This window comes from Nicrophorus vespilloides, unplaced genomic scaffold, assembly GCF_001412225.1.
Source record: "Nicrophorus vespilloides isolate i.1.1-1 unplaced genomic scaffold, Nicve_v1.0, whole genome shotgun sequence".
Taxonomy (NCBI): Eukaryota; Metazoa; Arthropoda; class Insecta; order Coleoptera; family Silphidae; genus Nicrophorus; species Nicrophorus vespilloides.
In genome coordinates, this window is record NW_017096774.1 from 572916 (window position 1) to 591269 (window position 18354).

Consider the following 18354-nt stretch of genomic DNA (forward strand, 5'->3'; position numbering starts at 1 on the left):
TTCAGATTAAATAGTTTAATTTCTATAATCATATTTAGAAGACTCATTCAAAGTGTATTAATCAGCTATGTCCTTGAATTTAAACAATCAGAAAGTATTAATTGATAGAGCTGTGACTTATCTAAATCTATATTTTAATTCTACTGATTTCTTTTTTTAATCATGGATTTGTAATATTTTGTAAATAAATAATCTAGTGTTAACTTTATTTTCACAGACATGAAATATTATAAGAATATTATTCTTTTTATTATTAGATATAAATTTATGTATTAAATTAAAAATATTCACGAAATTTGATTGAGTTTTGTAAATACCAATTGCTGTATAAACTAAATAAAGAAGTGTAAACTTATTGTGATGTAACTTTTAAAGTTATGCTTCTATTAGTAGATATGTAATATTTATTAGAAAATTAGGGCTTGTTTAAAGTAGTAATAATGTAAAATCAGTGGACTGTTTTTTATTCATTGCCACTTATCACTGTTTTCTGTTGTGTATCTGCTAAATGGAGAATAACGTAAACAAACAAGGGAAAACTTAGCCTCCAGATGATAATAGTTCAGGAGTTGAATAGTTCTTGGAATAGGGTTAAATCTGTCTACAGCTCCAAATCATATGTGTAGTAAAATGGTCTTAGATCTTAGATTAGTATTTATAGTTGTATTACGTGTAGACGTCTACACAAAAAAATAGGACAACGCAACGATTCTGGGAATAGGGTTGAGTCTGTCCAATGTTTGAAATCATATGGATTAAAAAACTTTAAATAAGTTATATAATTCAATGAATATTTGCAATGAGCAAAAATATCAACAAAAAAAATTGTAAGAATTATATTTAATAATATTCTAAATAAGAATTGTTGTTGTGAAATGGTAAGAAATTCAATGAACGTGGATGTCTACAAAATAAACAACAACAAAAAGTAAAAGTGAAAATTGACAACATACTTAAATTATGGGAATAGGGTTTATTCTAATACCAGTTACTAATATTTCATATTGTGTGGATTAAATTGTTGTTGTGAAATGGTAACATATTTAATAAACGTGGATGTCTACATAATAAACAACAATAAAAAGTAAATGTGAAGATTGAAAACACACATATATTATGGGAATAAAGTTCTAATAATTGTAATTCTATTCTAATACCAGTTAGTAATATTTCATATTGTGTGGATTAAATTGTTGTCACAAATTCAATTAGTATTTGCAATGAACTTAGATGTCTGCGTAATAACCAAAAAAAAGCAAAAGTTAAGATTCGCAACACACATAGGATTTAGTCTAATACCAGTTACTAATATTTCATATTATGTGGATTAAATTGTTGTTGTGAAATGGTCACAAATTCAATTAGTATTTGAAAAGAACGTGGATGTCTGCATAATAAACAACAACAATAAGCAAAAGTGAATATTCACAACACACATATAGTGGGAATAGGATTTAATCTTATACCAGTTACTAATATTTCATATTGTGAGGATTACATTTTTGTTGTGAAATGGTTACAAATTCAATTAGTATTTGCAATGAACGTGGATGGATGCAAAATAAACAACAATAAAAAAAGCAAAAGTGAGGACTGGTAACAGAAAGAGAAATTTCACCAAGAATAGAATAAAGGGCAATGATTCAATAAAGATTAATCTCCGATAATTGACGTGATTGATTTTTATTGGTGCTAGAGAGACATTCACCTTGGAGGAGAACAACGAATGCACGCTATCAGAGGGAACAGTTCCAAAAGCAAAGAGAAGAGAGGAGGTAGAGAAGAGCGAGTTGAAGAGGGATAGAACATGTTTCGAACCCCTTTCGAATGCTTTCGTGTCGTATAGTAAACTTGATAATAAATATGCATTACTCATGCTGGAAACGGGTTATAATAATGCATTCTGTGAGACCTGAAGAGAAAGAGAGGCCAGCAAATGCATGCGTTCACGTTACTTTCATTGAGCAGATAACGGAGGTGGAGGAGAGTTGCGCACCGTACCGCACTGCACCGCGCCGCACCGAACCGCAGCTTCAGGACATCATAATAACACAGATAGTATAGTGTGCGCTCGAATCCAGGCACAGCACCACCACTACAACAGGCACTCCACCATCCAACGCGAACGATTCGTATACCATACGCACGCAGTCTGCCTTCAAGACAACACGTGCTCGCAGCACCAGACCAGTACGATCACACTTGTATTCATACCACCTCATCTACCTACCTACAGGCATCCAGGACTTCGAACATGTCTGCAGATTCCGAGCTAAACTCCGTCCTCATCAGGAGACAAGAGATCAACGACGCCCTCGACAACGGACACGAAGTACAGCTCAAGTACAAAGTGGTGAATGTTTACACCGAGTTCCACGAATTCACGAGGAAAGAAATTAAGCAATACGAAACTACCTTCAAGAAGTAAGTCGCACCTTTGTTCTCTCATTCTTGACCTTAAGTCACATAACAATCGATTCTAAACCACAGAACTGCAGTAAGAAACAAATGCAAACGTTTAAAAACATTAAAGTTTAACACAAAGTTTTTTGTTTTAAACTTTATAGAGTCACCTTTAAATTGCATTTAATTAAACAAAAAATATATTTAACAAACACATTAACAATATTACAATAACAAAAAAAGTTGCTATAATTAACTTTAAACTATTTCTTCTTGACTTTAAGTCATAACAATTGACTTTAACTTATTAACAATTTATTTCACCAATATGGAACATAGTTAACTTTAAACCGTTCTTGCTTAAAATTTTAAATTTGATTTACTTTTCAAAGATAGTTAACAGTAAGAAAGATACAAATGAAGTTCTAATAACAACAGTTATTAATTACTTTAAAAAAATAACAACTACCAAAAACAACAAAATCATTATTTTAACTATAATTCAATAATTATAATGTAACTTTTGAATATTTCTTTCAATAATCATGAAACAATAATTATTTTAAACAATATTTTCTTCTCTTCAAAATTACAAATTAGTTTCAATAAATTCATCAAAAAGTATAAACAAACAATAATTGTATCCATTAATTAATGATAAAAAAAGAAGTGAATGTCTTCTAACAATCAGCATTGATTTCCAATCAATTTAATAAGAACCATAAACAATATTATGAGTAATTAACTTTTAATAATAACTTATTTGTTTTCTTCATAAAATGTCATTAATAGCAATTTGAAACGTTCCAAAACAAAATAATACGATTTCTACAAATCACAACGAATTTCTCTCTAAAGTAACTAATTAAGAAAATTATCAATAAAAATATAAATTAATCATTAATTTCATGTCTTTTAAAGATCAATTAATATCCAATTCGAACAATAAACGAAGTTTTTTTGAATGTTTTTTTCTAATTTAATATTCATTTCAATGTGAGTCATTACAAGAAATGAAATGATTTCAAATTTATTTCCCATTTCATCAAAAATCGATTATCGTGAATAATCGTAGAAACGTCTGATTAGAAATGGAAAACCAATGACATGACCTATTAATTATTCATGTTTTCTAAAATATATATTACAAAGGACATTAAAATATTATAGAATATTGATAATAAATATTATTGAAACGTTTTTTTTATGATTTTCCTGAAAGATTAACATTGATTTTATAATAATCAATGATGTAACAAGATACCATTGTTCATTAACAAACAGAAAATATACAAATCTAAAGATTTTGTTTAATCTAACTATTTAATATACGTAACTCATTGTGTTTTGAATTACGTAATGAACAATTTTATCATGAATAACAAGGAATTTGTGATAAATAAATGGAAATCCACTGTTTTTTTTCTCTTTACATATATTTTCTCTTTACATTGTTTAAATTTTGTAGAATTTACTAGTTTATTTTACAGATAAGTAAAAATATAATTAATTATGAAAACCTAATGATGTAAGAAATTGGATTAGAATCAGTTTGAAAAAAATGAACCAGGATTTAGCACAATTCGCCAGATTATTTATGTAATTAATCCTTATCTACAGATTTTATATCCTAGTATCAGTGTAATTGAAAACTGCTGTTGTTCAATAAAATATCAACTTTTATTTGCTGAGTTCAATGAAATAACGCTCGATAATCTCACGAGGATTTATTAATAGAATGAAAACTTTTTTCTTTCCATATACTCGAGTGTAAAAAGATCCTTGTTTAGATTAAATGCGGAATACTGCTTTATACGATGTCAGGTAAATCCGAAGAAAACACGAATAAAAGAATTATACCTGTTTATTTTATTTTGAATGCATGTGTTTTTTATAGACAGCTAAGAACTTATTTTCTTAGCAGATTTTGTCTATCAACCATTGTAAATCGTTTCCGTTTTATTAAACTACTATAAAGTTTTCCATCCATTCGTTGCTTAACTTTTGAAATGATAATTTTAAACAAACAATTAAAATTTGGAGAGTCAATATGAAATTGCTTTTATTTCGTAAAAATTGTGAGAAATTATTGAGTCAATACTCTTGTAACAGTTCAATAAAATATTGTTTTTAATTAAATTGCAGGCAATCTTCATTGGTCGTTCATCATAACTTATTTACTCTGCAATTAACAATTACAGATAAAAAGTAATCATTACCAATTAAAATTATTATACAAAAATAACATTATACGCAGTAGGAAGAAAATAATAAGAAATATTTTAATTTACTCACAGTTATAGCAATGAAATTAACATTTAAATTTCAAGTTTTCGTTGTTTGTTGTTTTATTGATGCAACCGTAAAGATTTTGTTATTATTTGCATCTCCAAATGTATAATTGAGTGAATATTCAGTTAAAATTACCATTAATTAAGAGCATGTTTATTTCCTCTTTAATTAACTAATTAAATCCAATCAAGGTTATAATTAAAAGTAGTCTTATATGAGAACAACATTCAGTTTTTAAAAGATATTTTTTAACGAAATAAAATTTTATATCTAATTAATTTTTCTATTCACTTCTGATATTATATAAATACATAATAATATATAAGTTAGTGTTATTTTATAGATTTCGAAATAGTCAATAATTTTTTAGATGCTTCAATATTTCAACGTTAAAAGTTCTCAGAAATCTTTCATAATTATCTAAATTCTTTGTAATTTGTATAAAATTTATGAATATATTAAACCTTAAATAATTTAAGTAAAGTCTGATTCATTTGATAAAAGAAACGTGTCGTATTTAGAGAAAAAAAATGTACTTTTACTGTAAAATTTACAAAAATTGTCTATTGACAAATATTATCATGAATAAGTGTACATTAAATATATTATTTATAAACTTTAATTGAAATTTGTGTGAAAGGAAAACTGTAAGTAGTTTTATTAAGACAATTGTATATATGATGATAGACAGCCACAGTAGTCCACCAATTTACAACCAACATACAACTCATTATAATGAGATTCTACATTCCGTATTCTTTAACAGGTAAAAAGCTGAAGCTATAAACAACAAAACAAAAACAAAAAAACATCATCAATTACATAAGTAATTAACGTAAATAGTCAGTGGAAACGACAGATTGTCATAAAACGCGGTGTAATAAACGCGAATTGAAAATAATTAAACACAATTTAAAATAAATACGCTCCATAATAAAAAACAATTTAGGTCTTCGGCCGTTGAAGTAGGATACAACGTTTATGCACATCCTATAACACTAGAAACAAAAAAAAAATAAAAACCGCATTATCTAAACTTATTATTATATAATCGCATTGTTCGAATGGATATTTTATAGCTGAAAAAATAATTTGTTATTCAGTTTAATTGTTAATTTATTTACAGTTTAAGAAAATTAAATATTATTTTCTATTGCGGTAATCTTTTTTTTTTAATTTATTACTAATAAATCATCTGTAATTTTTACAAAATACATAATTAAATTGATAAATCTTTAGTAAGGATTGAATTTCTTAACAAAAACTCATAAATTGACAAAAAAAATGTTACCAAATTTTGTTTTTTTTTGTAATGATAACATAATCAATTGGTAAGCATGCAATAAATTGTCTGAAAGATAACTGAAAATGACATAAATCAATGATAGAAACGCATTTTGTTATCAGCTATGAATTAATTATGTGCGTTTCATAATCTAGTATAAGTCTAAAATTTAGACTAAGTTTATTTGAATTGGTTAACTAAAAAAATAAGTTTGAATTGGATTTGAGGTAACTGTTCTTAATATAAAAGTAAATCTACGAAAGTATAAGGAACGAATAGAATCAAAAAGCGAGAAACTGTATAATGCGATTTAGTTAAACTCGTTGAGGATTATTCCGGATTTAAATGCTTGCGTTTCGGAATACGCTTATTTCGCTTCAACGCTAAATAAGAACAATTAGCGAGGTGCGGAATGATGAAGGAACAGTTAGTGTAATGACTACACTTCGCATTGTTCTTAATACAGTTCTTCATTCTTGAAATCGTATTAAATTAACAATATAAGAAAAAAGAAATAACGTGTTTTCTATTTATATATTATAATATCATGTAATAAGGTAATCCGATAGCGTTCGGTGAAAACGTCGATTCGGATTTCACATTTTCTACTGTTCGACCACAGTTTCCTTCCTGCTAATCGAAAAATCAGAGCTTGCCTCATTTCCTATCTTCGCGATTGTACTCTATAATATACGGAATTTACATTGTCGATACTTGCTTCTTCTTCTTCTACTATTCCTTGTTTTTCTTCTTTCGTTTTGCTTCCTTCAACTTCTCCGAGGTTGATGTTTCTTCGGAAGCAAGAAGTGCTGTTAGTACAGAAATAATACCCGCTGCATGGGCCCAGGTAGAAAATATTTTCAACGGCGACGCGTTGGTATGTCGAAACGGGGCTCCGACAAAGAATCAATTTTAGCCCGACGAACGGTCCTTAAAAATCTCTCTTCGACCTCTCCTCCTTCTCTTCATCCTCTTCGTCTCCAGATACAAATTAATATGGCATCTCGTGTTTCTTCTCGCTCCATCGGTGGACCAAGAAGTGGACATCCCGAAATCTGGTAAAGCCGATTTTTATTTGAAGCGCTCCGAAGAGAGAAATCGCTGGTATGCGTGGCATTTTTACATTCCCAAAATTCTATAGTTATGGGAACAGTTTAAGATTTCAGATTCGAAGATAATCATTTATTTACGGCATCTTAATACTTCGTACAATAATATTCGTAATTGAATTTCGAATTCACAAATTATTTGGTTATTAAAATACTCTTGAGATTTTACATTCTTATGTAATAGTTATCAAATTTACTTGATAGTATCTAATTTAGGACATCTTTGTAATTCACAAATTCCTTGGTTGTGGGACAATTTTAAGATTTTAGATTCTTTCATAAAAGTTTAACGATTTGCATATATGATACGTATCAAGTTTACTACATCTTCATAAACATTTATTACTTCAATTTTGGGTAATGGCGATCTTATAAATCATTAATTCGTTGGTTATGGGAAGAGTTTCAGATTCTTATATAAAATTTATTTTTTACAATTTACAAATATGATACGTATCTAATTTACAACATCTTTATACTACTTAATTATTGATAATTTCAATCAAAAATCCTATTATTTTGGAAAAATTTTAAGATTTTTGCTCCACAAATATCCATAGATAATTTTAGATAATTCTTAAATTACAAAGTTATGCGAAAAGTTTAAGATTTCAAATACTTAATTATACCTGATCAATGATCCAGAATTAAACAATGTATGCAAATATGATACATATCCAGTTTACGTCAGTTTCATACTCGCATAAGAACTTCAATATTGGTAATAAGATTTTTTCAAATTCCACGGTTGTTGTAAGAAGTTTGAGATTTCAGATTCTTAGATAATCATGTATTTGTGCCGCATCAGCGGTGCTCAGATAATTGTAACGATGTGCAAATATGATACGTATCTAGTTTACGGCATCTTGATCCTCCGTACACTACTTCAATATTTGTTCGTTGCATTATCCAACATAATTGCTGAACGGTTCACTTTCTTATCAAAACCCATCCATTGTATTATGTAATTTATGTAATAAGATCTAGACTTAATGATTACGTCGAATTCCGTTTTGTTTTTGATATTAAATTGATAAAGTATTTATGAATAGAAATTCATTAAATAGTATTTTCAAAATAAAATAAATAATGAAAAAATAAATTCTTACTTAATAATATTCTTGTATTTATTGGAGATGTAAAGGATTATACCTCAAGGATTCTTTGAATAAATATTTACATAATATATTGAAAACACACAAGAGGTGACATGAGATAAAATTATGTATCAGAATTACCAACTACCCAATTTATTGTTTTAATGTTCAGTTGGTAATTATTGGTTATTTTGGAGTCAATTGCTAACTTTGAATACGAGAATACCAACTTAAATAATTTTATGGTTTTTATATAATAATCAAAATATTATATTATAGAGTAGTGATTCTCAAACTGCGACTCCCCGAAGAATGTGTATGTGTAGAATAACAAAAATATTTTACGCGACCCCATGTGGCCCTCAGGGACCCACACTTTAAGAATCACTGTTATAGAGCATAGAAATTATATTATAGAGCATTAAATTTTTATTTTCCTGAAAATTATTGTCTTTTTTCCGCGGTTTTAAAGTACTCGATTAATTCAATTTCAAATAGTCCGGGATATTGGAGTAACCTATTATACGGACTATGTGAGGTTTCTTAAAGTTTTTTTTCATTATTACACAAAAAAAATATGGTCTTTTCTCCTCATTGATTCAAAATTATACAAGTTGGTGTACCTAATTAAAGTATAAGAGAATCAAATAATTTCAATTTAGAGACCTTTCCATATTTTCTTCAATTTTAAATGTATTACTATATTTATAAGTAAGTTTATAGACTTATTCCAATTATTCTAATTTGGAAAACTTTGTTAATGGTAAATTTTATGTGCAAATGAAATAAAAGATAAGTCCAATAACACTACCTTGGGGAACTCCAGTCAAATAAATACAAACTTTTATATAATAATCACAATATTATATATAGAGCAGTAATTTTCAAACTTTTTTGGTCGCCTTTTGGACATAAAAAGTTTCTGCGACTCCCCGAAGAATGTGTATGTGTAGAAAAACAAAAATATTTTACGCGACCCCATGTGGCCCCCAAGGACCCACACTTTAAGAATCACATAGAAATTATATTATATTATAGAGATAGAGCATTACATTTTTATTTTCCTGAAAATTCTTCCATAAATTTGAAAAGCTTGTTAAGAGTATAAAAGAAAAGGCTAAATAAATGTATTTGAAGTCATCAATGATAACAGTAAAGTGAAATTCTTTGATTATATTTGTCTTTAAATAAACTATATAAATTAGTGGGATTCTTTAATGTTATTATCATTAAACAGTTGCCATAGCAAACCACTGATAGAAGTTATCTTGTGGTATGACTAACAAAGGATGCGATATCTGTCCCAACAAATTACCGTTTGCCTCGAATAATCTGCCTGTAAATAAAAAACATCTCGAATTTCTTCTACAAAACATTCATTTTGTCCACGATTAAACGGGTTTATCATCGAATTTATCAACCGACTCTGACGTACTGGAAATTGTGAAGTCGTACACACACACACAATATCAAAAAGTTTATCACAAAACTAAAAAAATAATATATAATTAGTTTTTCATGCCAAAGTGTCAACACTTCTTCTAAATTTGGCGATCTTCAATAATATTTACTCAAGTTACATAACTCAAACGGTTTCAGGGCCATCGATCTCTATGCACATACACATATACTTTCCAGACTTGTTTTTTTATATGTATAAAATATCTTAAAGCAACATTCGTCCAGATAAGGAACCTTTCGTAACGGAGGAGTTCTGTCAACACAGACATTATTCCGTTCTAATCGCGAAGATTTCTACGGTTTAAAAAAAATCTGCTCATGCATTATTTAAATGCGCGATATGTGCTATGCATTTTGTATTATTTGTTTATTTTGAGGAGGATGGAAAAAATAAAATAAATAAACGGAAGCGAAATCGTGGGTCAATGGGAGAAGTAGAGCGTAAACACTGTGTGCTATTATAACGAACAGGAAAAAAAATGATTCGAATATTATGTTATTAACAATATTGGATTGGATAATGGCTTGTTAATTGCAGCGGAGTCGCATACGTGAAAGTAAATAGGACGAAAACCCCGTTAGCCATATCATTATTATTTTCTTTGTTGGAATGATTCAGGACTCGATGTCAATCTAATTGCACTTTAATAAAGCCGTAGGTGTTCCATTGATTTATTTTAACATTAACAGAATCTGACTCAGTTATTTTAATTGTTACTTTAAATCAGGGTTTTCCAAACTTTTCCTGCAACATTTCGTAAATCCTGAAATCTTCACGGAAAACCTATTAACTTTCGCGGAACTTAGTTTGGTAAACTCTGCTTTAAATTATTTACTTTAAAAAAAATAGGTTTTAATATACATACTGGACTATAAGATGCACCCAAAAATGTATGAGGCAATTGTCTTACAAAAAATATTAATTAATACAAAATGTTGCGTTTTTTTTTAATATCTTATTTTACTTTACGGATTCACTATAGTACAATTTGAAATTAAAAAAAAAACTAAATTTTAATTCAGCAAAATATAAATAAATTCCAAAAAAATAGTCCACAAAATTATTTTGTTTACATAATAACTCTCTGTTTGCGCTGTTTCAAGCAGTCCAATATTCCGGACTGTTTGAAACAGAATCGATTACTTGCTCTATTTGAGGTATTGCTATATATGTAGATGTAAACATTATGTAAGAATAGAAAGAATTTTTCTAAATATTTATATCACGTTATGTTTACACGAAAAGTTATATGTATTATATTTAATTTGAATCTACCTGAAAAAAAAATATGTTTTTTCCTGTTGACAATATTAATTTCTATGCTCAATCTAATGTGATAACTGTTTCCTGACTCACATCTTCTTCCTGAATTTAACATGTCACGAAGGACAAACATATAGATTCCATTCCTATTAGTGATAGTTTTAAACAAAACTATATATTATAGCACTCCTCATTCCCATACATTCTCAGAAACCGATATTGAGTAACAAACCTTTAATCAATATTTACCTCCTTTGCTAATAAATTTTCTACAACATCGTAGAAAAATCAATGAATGACGTAGAAGCATATATAATAACACTAGTTATTCTTTTATACTACAGAAATTCGGCTTCAATTAGTCCGGTTTGAAAAATTCTACAATGTTAGTAAACAAACTTATTTTTTAAAACATTAATTACTGTCTTTTTTTCTGTTGTTTTAAAGTCCTTGATTAATTCAGTTTCAAATAGTCCAGGATATTGGAGTAACCTATTATCCGGACTATACAAGGTTTCTTAAAGTTTCTTTTCATTGTTACACAATAAAAATATGGTCTTTTCACCTCATTGATTCAAAATTATACAAGTTGGTGTACCAAATTGAAGTATAAGAGAAGAAATAATATTGAATTTCAATTTAGAGACTTTTCAATATTTTCTTCAATTCTAAATGTATTAATATATTTACAAGTACAAAGTATTTTTTCTAATTTGAAAAACTTTGCTAATAGTAAATGTTATGTGTAAATGAAATAAAAGATAAGTCGAATAAGACTACCTTGGGGAACTCCATTCAAATAAAAACAAACTAGTGGAAGCTCGAGTTTAATCCGTTCCAAAATTTCCGGAATTCCGTATAGTGAAACACGTTTTCCCAAAGTATAACTTGGTTTGCTTTTCATAAAAATGATGTAGCAGGCGCGCAATGCGGAATTTCTCTTCTCATCGTCACTCGTTATGCGAAACGTCGCTCGTTAAGCGAGTCATTTTTCTTACAATTCATTTTGCTCGTTATGCGAGGTGTTCGTTTAGCGAGGTTTCACTGTATATATATTTAATATTACAGTCACGTCTTCAAACTAGTCTGTTTTTCATATATCCTTAAATCGACTTTTCAGTTTAATTTTCAGATCATAAATATCCGGAGTTATTGTACAAAGACTGGATATTATTCATCCAGCTCATAATAAAATCTACGCACACTCATCATTTATTATTACACATAAATATTAACATCTTAAGGTCGATGACCAAATCGTTTTGCTTTAGTTAACTTATGTAAATAGTTTGCATCAATTTACAGAAAATACAATTTAATTTAAAAAATGAAACAAAAAAAAAATATTTATATATTGTCCCACGTTTCTATATGCGACCCATAATCCGATTCAAATTTTTCGAAAGTTTTGCTCTAACAATGGATAATTACGGATATTGTTTTAATAGGAATTAAGGCTTGTCTCCAAAGAAGGTTTCGTTGACGATTGTTCACTTTTAGTCTATCTTTCTCTTTTCCGCTTAAAACGAAAGGAAAATCAAAATTAATTAATCGCGTAATTAATAGCTATTCTATAAATAGTTTGGATCGTGTGAATAAGTTCGAACAGAAATAGCTTGTCGGAGGAAACGCAGTTGTATCGACGGGAAAACGGTTTTCTGTTTCCGCCTATTTTTAAAATGGCACAGGAGGGTTCGAGCCGTTGTACAAGCATCAACATCCTTCCGGCTGGAAATAATCACGCGTTGAAATGGTTATAGTATATACAAAGAACGCGAATTTACGTCATTTTCCTGCTGTAAACCACTGTTAATACTTTGCAAAACTAGATATTTCAAACTTATTAATACATTCAATTTAAGTTTAACTGATGACCTTCACTTTTCATCAATTAAAGATGAAAGTAGTCTACAGATAGATCTAGAGCAAAATATAAATATATTCGTTTACTACATTTAATACAAAGTGAATCAAAGCAATGATGAAGTAAGAATTATAAACAAGTTTTTTTTCTATAAAATGTGCTTGTTTTTAGATAATTTCTATTATGATTTTCCTAACAAAATTTTCATTTTATAATATAGAATTAAAAATTAATTCAGTTCAATAAAACGGTCATGGCTATAAACACTTTAAAAAAATGCACTTTCTAGAATCTAGATCACTATAAAAAATATTATGATTAAGATTGAAATCAATGACAATATTAATATTTCAACAATTTGAATGCAAATATAAATTGTCCATTTTCATTTGATAATTCAAGTTTATAAAATTAATAAAAGTTAATATAAAAATTGAAAACAATAATACTTTCTATTCAATACTACTTTTATCATCATCAGCTTTAAGAAAGTAGAAACTGTTGTAAAATGCATCTAAGATTTAAATTATACAAAATTAGCACACAAACATATTTTTTTTAAACATAAATTATTGTTTTTTACACACCATGTTTCTTTTTGTGCGGTTTTAAAGTCCTTGATTAGTTCAGTTTCAAACAGTCTCAAATTAAAGAAACTGAACAACGTAGAAACTGTTGTAAAATGCATCTAAAATTTAAATGTATTGAAAGAAGAAAGGGATAAAGTTTTTATTTAGTTCTATTTGACAAAGTCTATGCTCTTTTTCTTTATTTAGTCATCAATAGCGTTGAGTAATTGAAATCGCTTCTTGCAATTTAGTTACTTGGTATTTAGACCTATTGTGTAACAAATTAATTCGTGTTAAGAGTATTTATTGATATTGTAAACTCGGATAAAATAAGAAATGAATTGAAAATATTCCGAAAGTAAAATATTGCATTGTTTCACACCTTTTAGTGAAAGATATAATGAACTTTAAATTATTATGAAGATGGATTAAATATTACAATAATTGTTATTGTTTCAAAATGAGGAATTTGATATTATCCATAGGTGTGTATGTTGGAACGGTCGAAGAATTAAAAAGAAAAACAAGTAGTAAAACACAAATGGGTTAAGTGTTTGATTAATATGCAGAATGCAATAGGAGTTTCATTGTCAGAGGCGGGAAATAAATAAACGTAACAATATTTTAAAGGTCAAGTGAGTCGCTCGAAATCAAAGGACATCGAGTGGTAATTTAACCAGGTGACCTACATGACCTTTCTTAACCGCGCGCGGGTCTTCCACAATCGATGGAGTTTCAAGCAGTTGAGAGGAAAACTGGGCCAGAAAGGGCTCCCAGATGCGGCGGTGGCGGCGTCGATTGATCCAAGCTGAAGCCTAAAAATAACCGCGCACAGAAACACGCATCAACATAACGAAATCAATTCCTGGTAGTAGGGCGATTATGTAACAACCCCCATTGTGTGCTTTTCTAAATTGGAAACGATGCGGGAGACAATCGGTCTCCCCCCAACCAAGTGCACTAATTATATACAAGAATATGTGTTTATGTGTGTATATAGATATAAATAAAACTCCAATTATACACATTCCTCTGGATGGGAGTTTCTCACAGGAGATCTCTAACACTTCTCACAGCGGAGAGATCATGCGACGTTACGCAAATCTTTTAACACTATGCAAATCGATAACTCTAATAAGCTTTCACATGCTTGTATCTTCTACAAGAAGATGCAAAAGGCCTGTTAATGACATTGGGTCAAAATAAAATTTATCGTCGAGAAAACGTGCATCAATGAAACTCGTCGCATTAATAATCCTGAGGAGGAAAGGTTTCCTCGGAAACAACATCTGCTCAAATTAATCAATAATTAATGAGTTTATTGTTAATGAAAAATTTGATCAATCATCTTCGATCCATTACCGCTTAATTGATTCAATATTTGCTTATGTTACGTGATTTTTCTTTCAATTGACGTCAATAAATTTAAAGTCAATTAATCATATTTTGATTTTCATCAAGCGCAAGAACATTTCCTTACCGGTAATGATTTCAAAGTGACTTTCGCATTATTTTTTTGTTTTCAATTGCGGATGTTATGATTTATTACAAAATTCAATTAGGAACATTCCAAGTCGAGACGCACTGAAGTAATGTGTTTGTTTCCTCCTACCAAATATTTAAAAACTTAACCATTTATCACATCTTTGACTCCCAATTTTACACTGATTTCTATTTATAATTAGAATTTTGTTAAATTATTTATGATTTTTAGAAATTTAACACATTTCTAAAGTTAAACAATAGTTATCCTTTAACAAAACTACAAAATGGTTTTATATAATCATCTTTAATTTGAATAAATACATCTGTTATTATTTGAATCAAACTAATAAATTTATGTTTAGCTTTCGAATCAATAAATTAAACATTTTTAGTAAACATATTCAATTTTTTATTACATAATTATAAAGAATGAAAACATTTATTTCAGATAACTGTTTTTATATATAATTATTGTAGTATAAATTTTAATTCCTCAATTCTCGAATAGTTCATTTTTAATCTTGGAGTATATTTGAATTTGTTTGTTGCACGATGTAAGAAAATAGATATAAAAGAAGTATATTTCTTAAACGAAAGTAAATTCCAACATCCACTTGTATGTTTCCAAGTGGAAATTCACGTGTTTCGGTTTTAAAAATAAAACCATCAGCATTAATGAATGCTGAATGAAGCCGTTGCGCAACGCAATTGAGCATTCTCGATTGCAATAAATAGAATTCCGATTTAATAAATTGCGCTCGTGCACTGTTCCATATTTATTATTAATAAAGCACAAGTTTAATGAAATACCGAGCGTAATTGAAATTTTAATACAAGCGGAATTTGTTTCCTGCTTTGTAAAGTGTGTTTTTAATAATGTTAATTCGGAGTTGCACGCAATGCAAGTTTCATCGGCAGAAGTGACAAAATGAATCATGATATAATAAAAAAAAATGAATGAATCATGTGTAGTATTGGATTTACCGCGAATTTGTGATTCTTGAAGAAACCGTATTTGATTTGACTCACCTTTTTGTATTATTGCTCGACCTTGATCAACTGTTTATGCGTAAACAGCGACGTAAAGAGACCTTTGATTTATTTAAATTCGTTTGAAGCTAATTATAACTTTTTTGTATTTTCTTGCAGATTCAATACAAACAATGACTCTTATTTGACTTTGGATGAATTGAAGAGGATGATGGAAGTATTGGGAGCGCCTCAGACTCATATTGGACTAAAAGGGATGATCGCTGAGGTGGATGAGGACGATGACGGACGTTTGTCGTTCAGGGAATTCCTCTTGGTTTACAGAAAGGCCAGAGCTGGTGAATTGGACGCGGATTCTGGATTGGGACAGCTGGCTAAATTGACCGAAGTGGATGTGGACAAAGTTGGAGTGAACGGAGCTAAAGAGTTTTTCGAGGCCAAAGTAAGTTTAGATATTGTTTTGTTGACATGAAGCTGTTTCTTACACAGATGTTTGCTTACAGATTAACGAGCTATCAAAGAAGAGCAAATTCGAGAATGAAATACGTGAGGAACAGGAGCAGCGGAAGCAGATGGAGGAGGAGAAGGCGATAAGGAGACAGCAGTTCCTGGAAACGGCAGCCCTGTTCAAATAGCTCGAAGCTCTCGCACCGAAAAATCGTATCATTTAATTGTTCTAAGATGCACTCTTTCAAGAATATCTTTTTTTATATGATCTTCAAATAATTTGTAAATAACCATTTTTTATATTTTGTTAAATTCAGTATTTAGTATGTAAAGATTTAGGAACTAAGACGTTTTATATAATGATAAGAGAGAGATGAATTGTGATAGACGTAATATTATAATTTTATTTTTTATTTTAATGCAATTAAAGTATTTTTTAATTTAGAATATACCCTGAATTAATTGACCTTAAAACAAAGAAAAATATAAGCAATCACAGGATGTATTCATGGGAAAAACGAAACAAGAGGAAGTCAGATAAATGTTTAATATAAAATCATTATAAATAATATATACATGAAATGCTGTACAGTAAATTTGTCTCAAATTGGCAGAGTGTTCGAAACACCATATGAAAACATCCTTCCAAACATTGAAATCCCTGTAGACCCACCAGGTATATTTATCACAACCATCCACAACAATGTAATCACTTGTCCAACAGCAAAAAGCACTGTGAAAGGTGTACTCTGATAGGATAAAGCTGCATACAAAGTTGCCACTAAAGTCAGTATGTATGTCAGTGATAAGAGTAGTCTGTCCTTGGAAAACAACATTTTGAAGAAGTTCATGGGTCCCCATAGGAAGGAAAAGCTCATTAAGAAGAAACTGCTTCCAAGTGTAAAGAGCAGAGAAAACCTCCTCGCTTTAAATAATAATACTGGTATAAACATAGCTGATAATGTGAAGCATAAAATGCCCATTCCTAAACACACTCCAAAGCCTATAATCCTCTGCATCCTTGTCTAGAAATAATAATTAAATAATAACTTAATAAAATAGATTTAACTAAACTTACCAATGAAGGGCAGCATGATTTCTTTGTTTCTTGAAACCATCCTTCTTCCTCTGGCTCTTCCTTACGCAGGAGATTGTTGAGTATGGATGGTTTTTGGATATTTGGTAAAGTAATTTTAAAAGACTTCTTCTGATTACTTTGAAGTAACAGATATTGGTCGAGGTCCTTCTTTAAATCCATATTTCACAACTCAATTGTTATCACAAACATCTGACGTTTATACTAAAAAAAATAATACTACAAAATAGGTTATAGTTCATTTGCAAGTTTAGTTGCATATATCAGAAATTGAAATAATCTTAGGCATTTTTATATACAGAACATTAACAACTTTTTAACTGATTCATTGCAAGAATTATAATCTTTAAAGTAATTTTATATTGTTTAAAATTCAATATATATGATTTTTTTTATCTATAAGTACTTTAAATAAATGTAGAAGATTGTAACATGGATTAATTTAATTGTATATTTTTTTAATAGTCTTTGTTAGTTTATTAAAACTCATTATTTAAACATGTATACATAATTATTATTATAATTTCTTGTATATATGAACATAATTGTACATAGGGCACAAAGACCTATGGGCAATAGTCCTTTGTATTAGCAGACTTTTCGTTTCATTATTACTATTGTATTGAAATGTAAAATTACGTTTTTCTTTGTCTTGTTGCAATAAATATTAATATTATTTGTATATTTGTTCCATAAATATAGGTAATTCTTGTTTGTTGCTACCTAGTTTCAAACTAAATAAAAATATGATAGGTTCAACCAATCATCTATAAATATGTAATTTTTTTAATCCATGCTCCAAAATACTGCATAAATATTAAGTTTTCTTACTATTTGCTGTTAAAATTTCTACGTGTATAAGAGAAAAAGAAGTAATTAATGAAATACAGTGCAATCCGGGACATCTCATCGTCACTTGTTATGCGAAACGTGCCTCGTTAAGCGAATCATGTTTTTTACAATTCATTTTGGTCGTTAAGCGAAGTTCCACT

General features: G+C 29.0%; 2 protein-coding genes across 3 annotated transcripts in view; one reads left to right on the forward strand and one right to left on the reverse strand.

The window, feature by feature from the left end:
• The window catches only part of LOC108558139 (EF-hand domain-containing protein D2 homolog), a 17808-nt gene extending 1095 nt beyond the window's left edge, over window positions 1–16713 (forward strand). Inside the window, exons 1-3 of one of the 2 annotated variants that reach the window (XM_017914957.1) lie at window positions 1965–2424; window positions 15979–16261; window positions 16323–16713. In XM_017914957.1, coding sequence (XP_017770446.1) covers window positions 2255–2424; window positions 15979–16261; window positions 16323–16454 — 585 coding nt within the window. In that variant the 5' untranslated portion in view covers window positions 1965–2254 and the 3' untranslated portion in view covers window positions 16455–16713. Of the gene's footprint in view, window positions 1–1964; window positions 2425–15978; window positions 16262–16322 lie in introns of those variants that run through there. The other variant, XM_017914958.1, reaches the window with a different exon arrangement.
• Window positions 16714–16771: 58 nt separating this feature from the next.
• On the reverse strand, window positions 16772–17562 carry LOC108558137 (protein transport protein sft2). The gene is made up of 2 exons (XM_017914956.1): window positions 17345–17562; window positions 16772–17291 (listed from the first exon to the last, which is right to left on the reverse strand). The coding sequence occupies exons 1-2, from the start codon at window positions 17522–17524 to the stop codon at window positions 16869–16871; spliced, it is 603 nt and encodes a 200-aa protein (XP_017770445.1). The 5' UTR covers window positions 17525–17562; the 3' UTR covers window positions 16772–16868.
• Window positions 17563–18354: the final 792 nt, after the last annotated feature.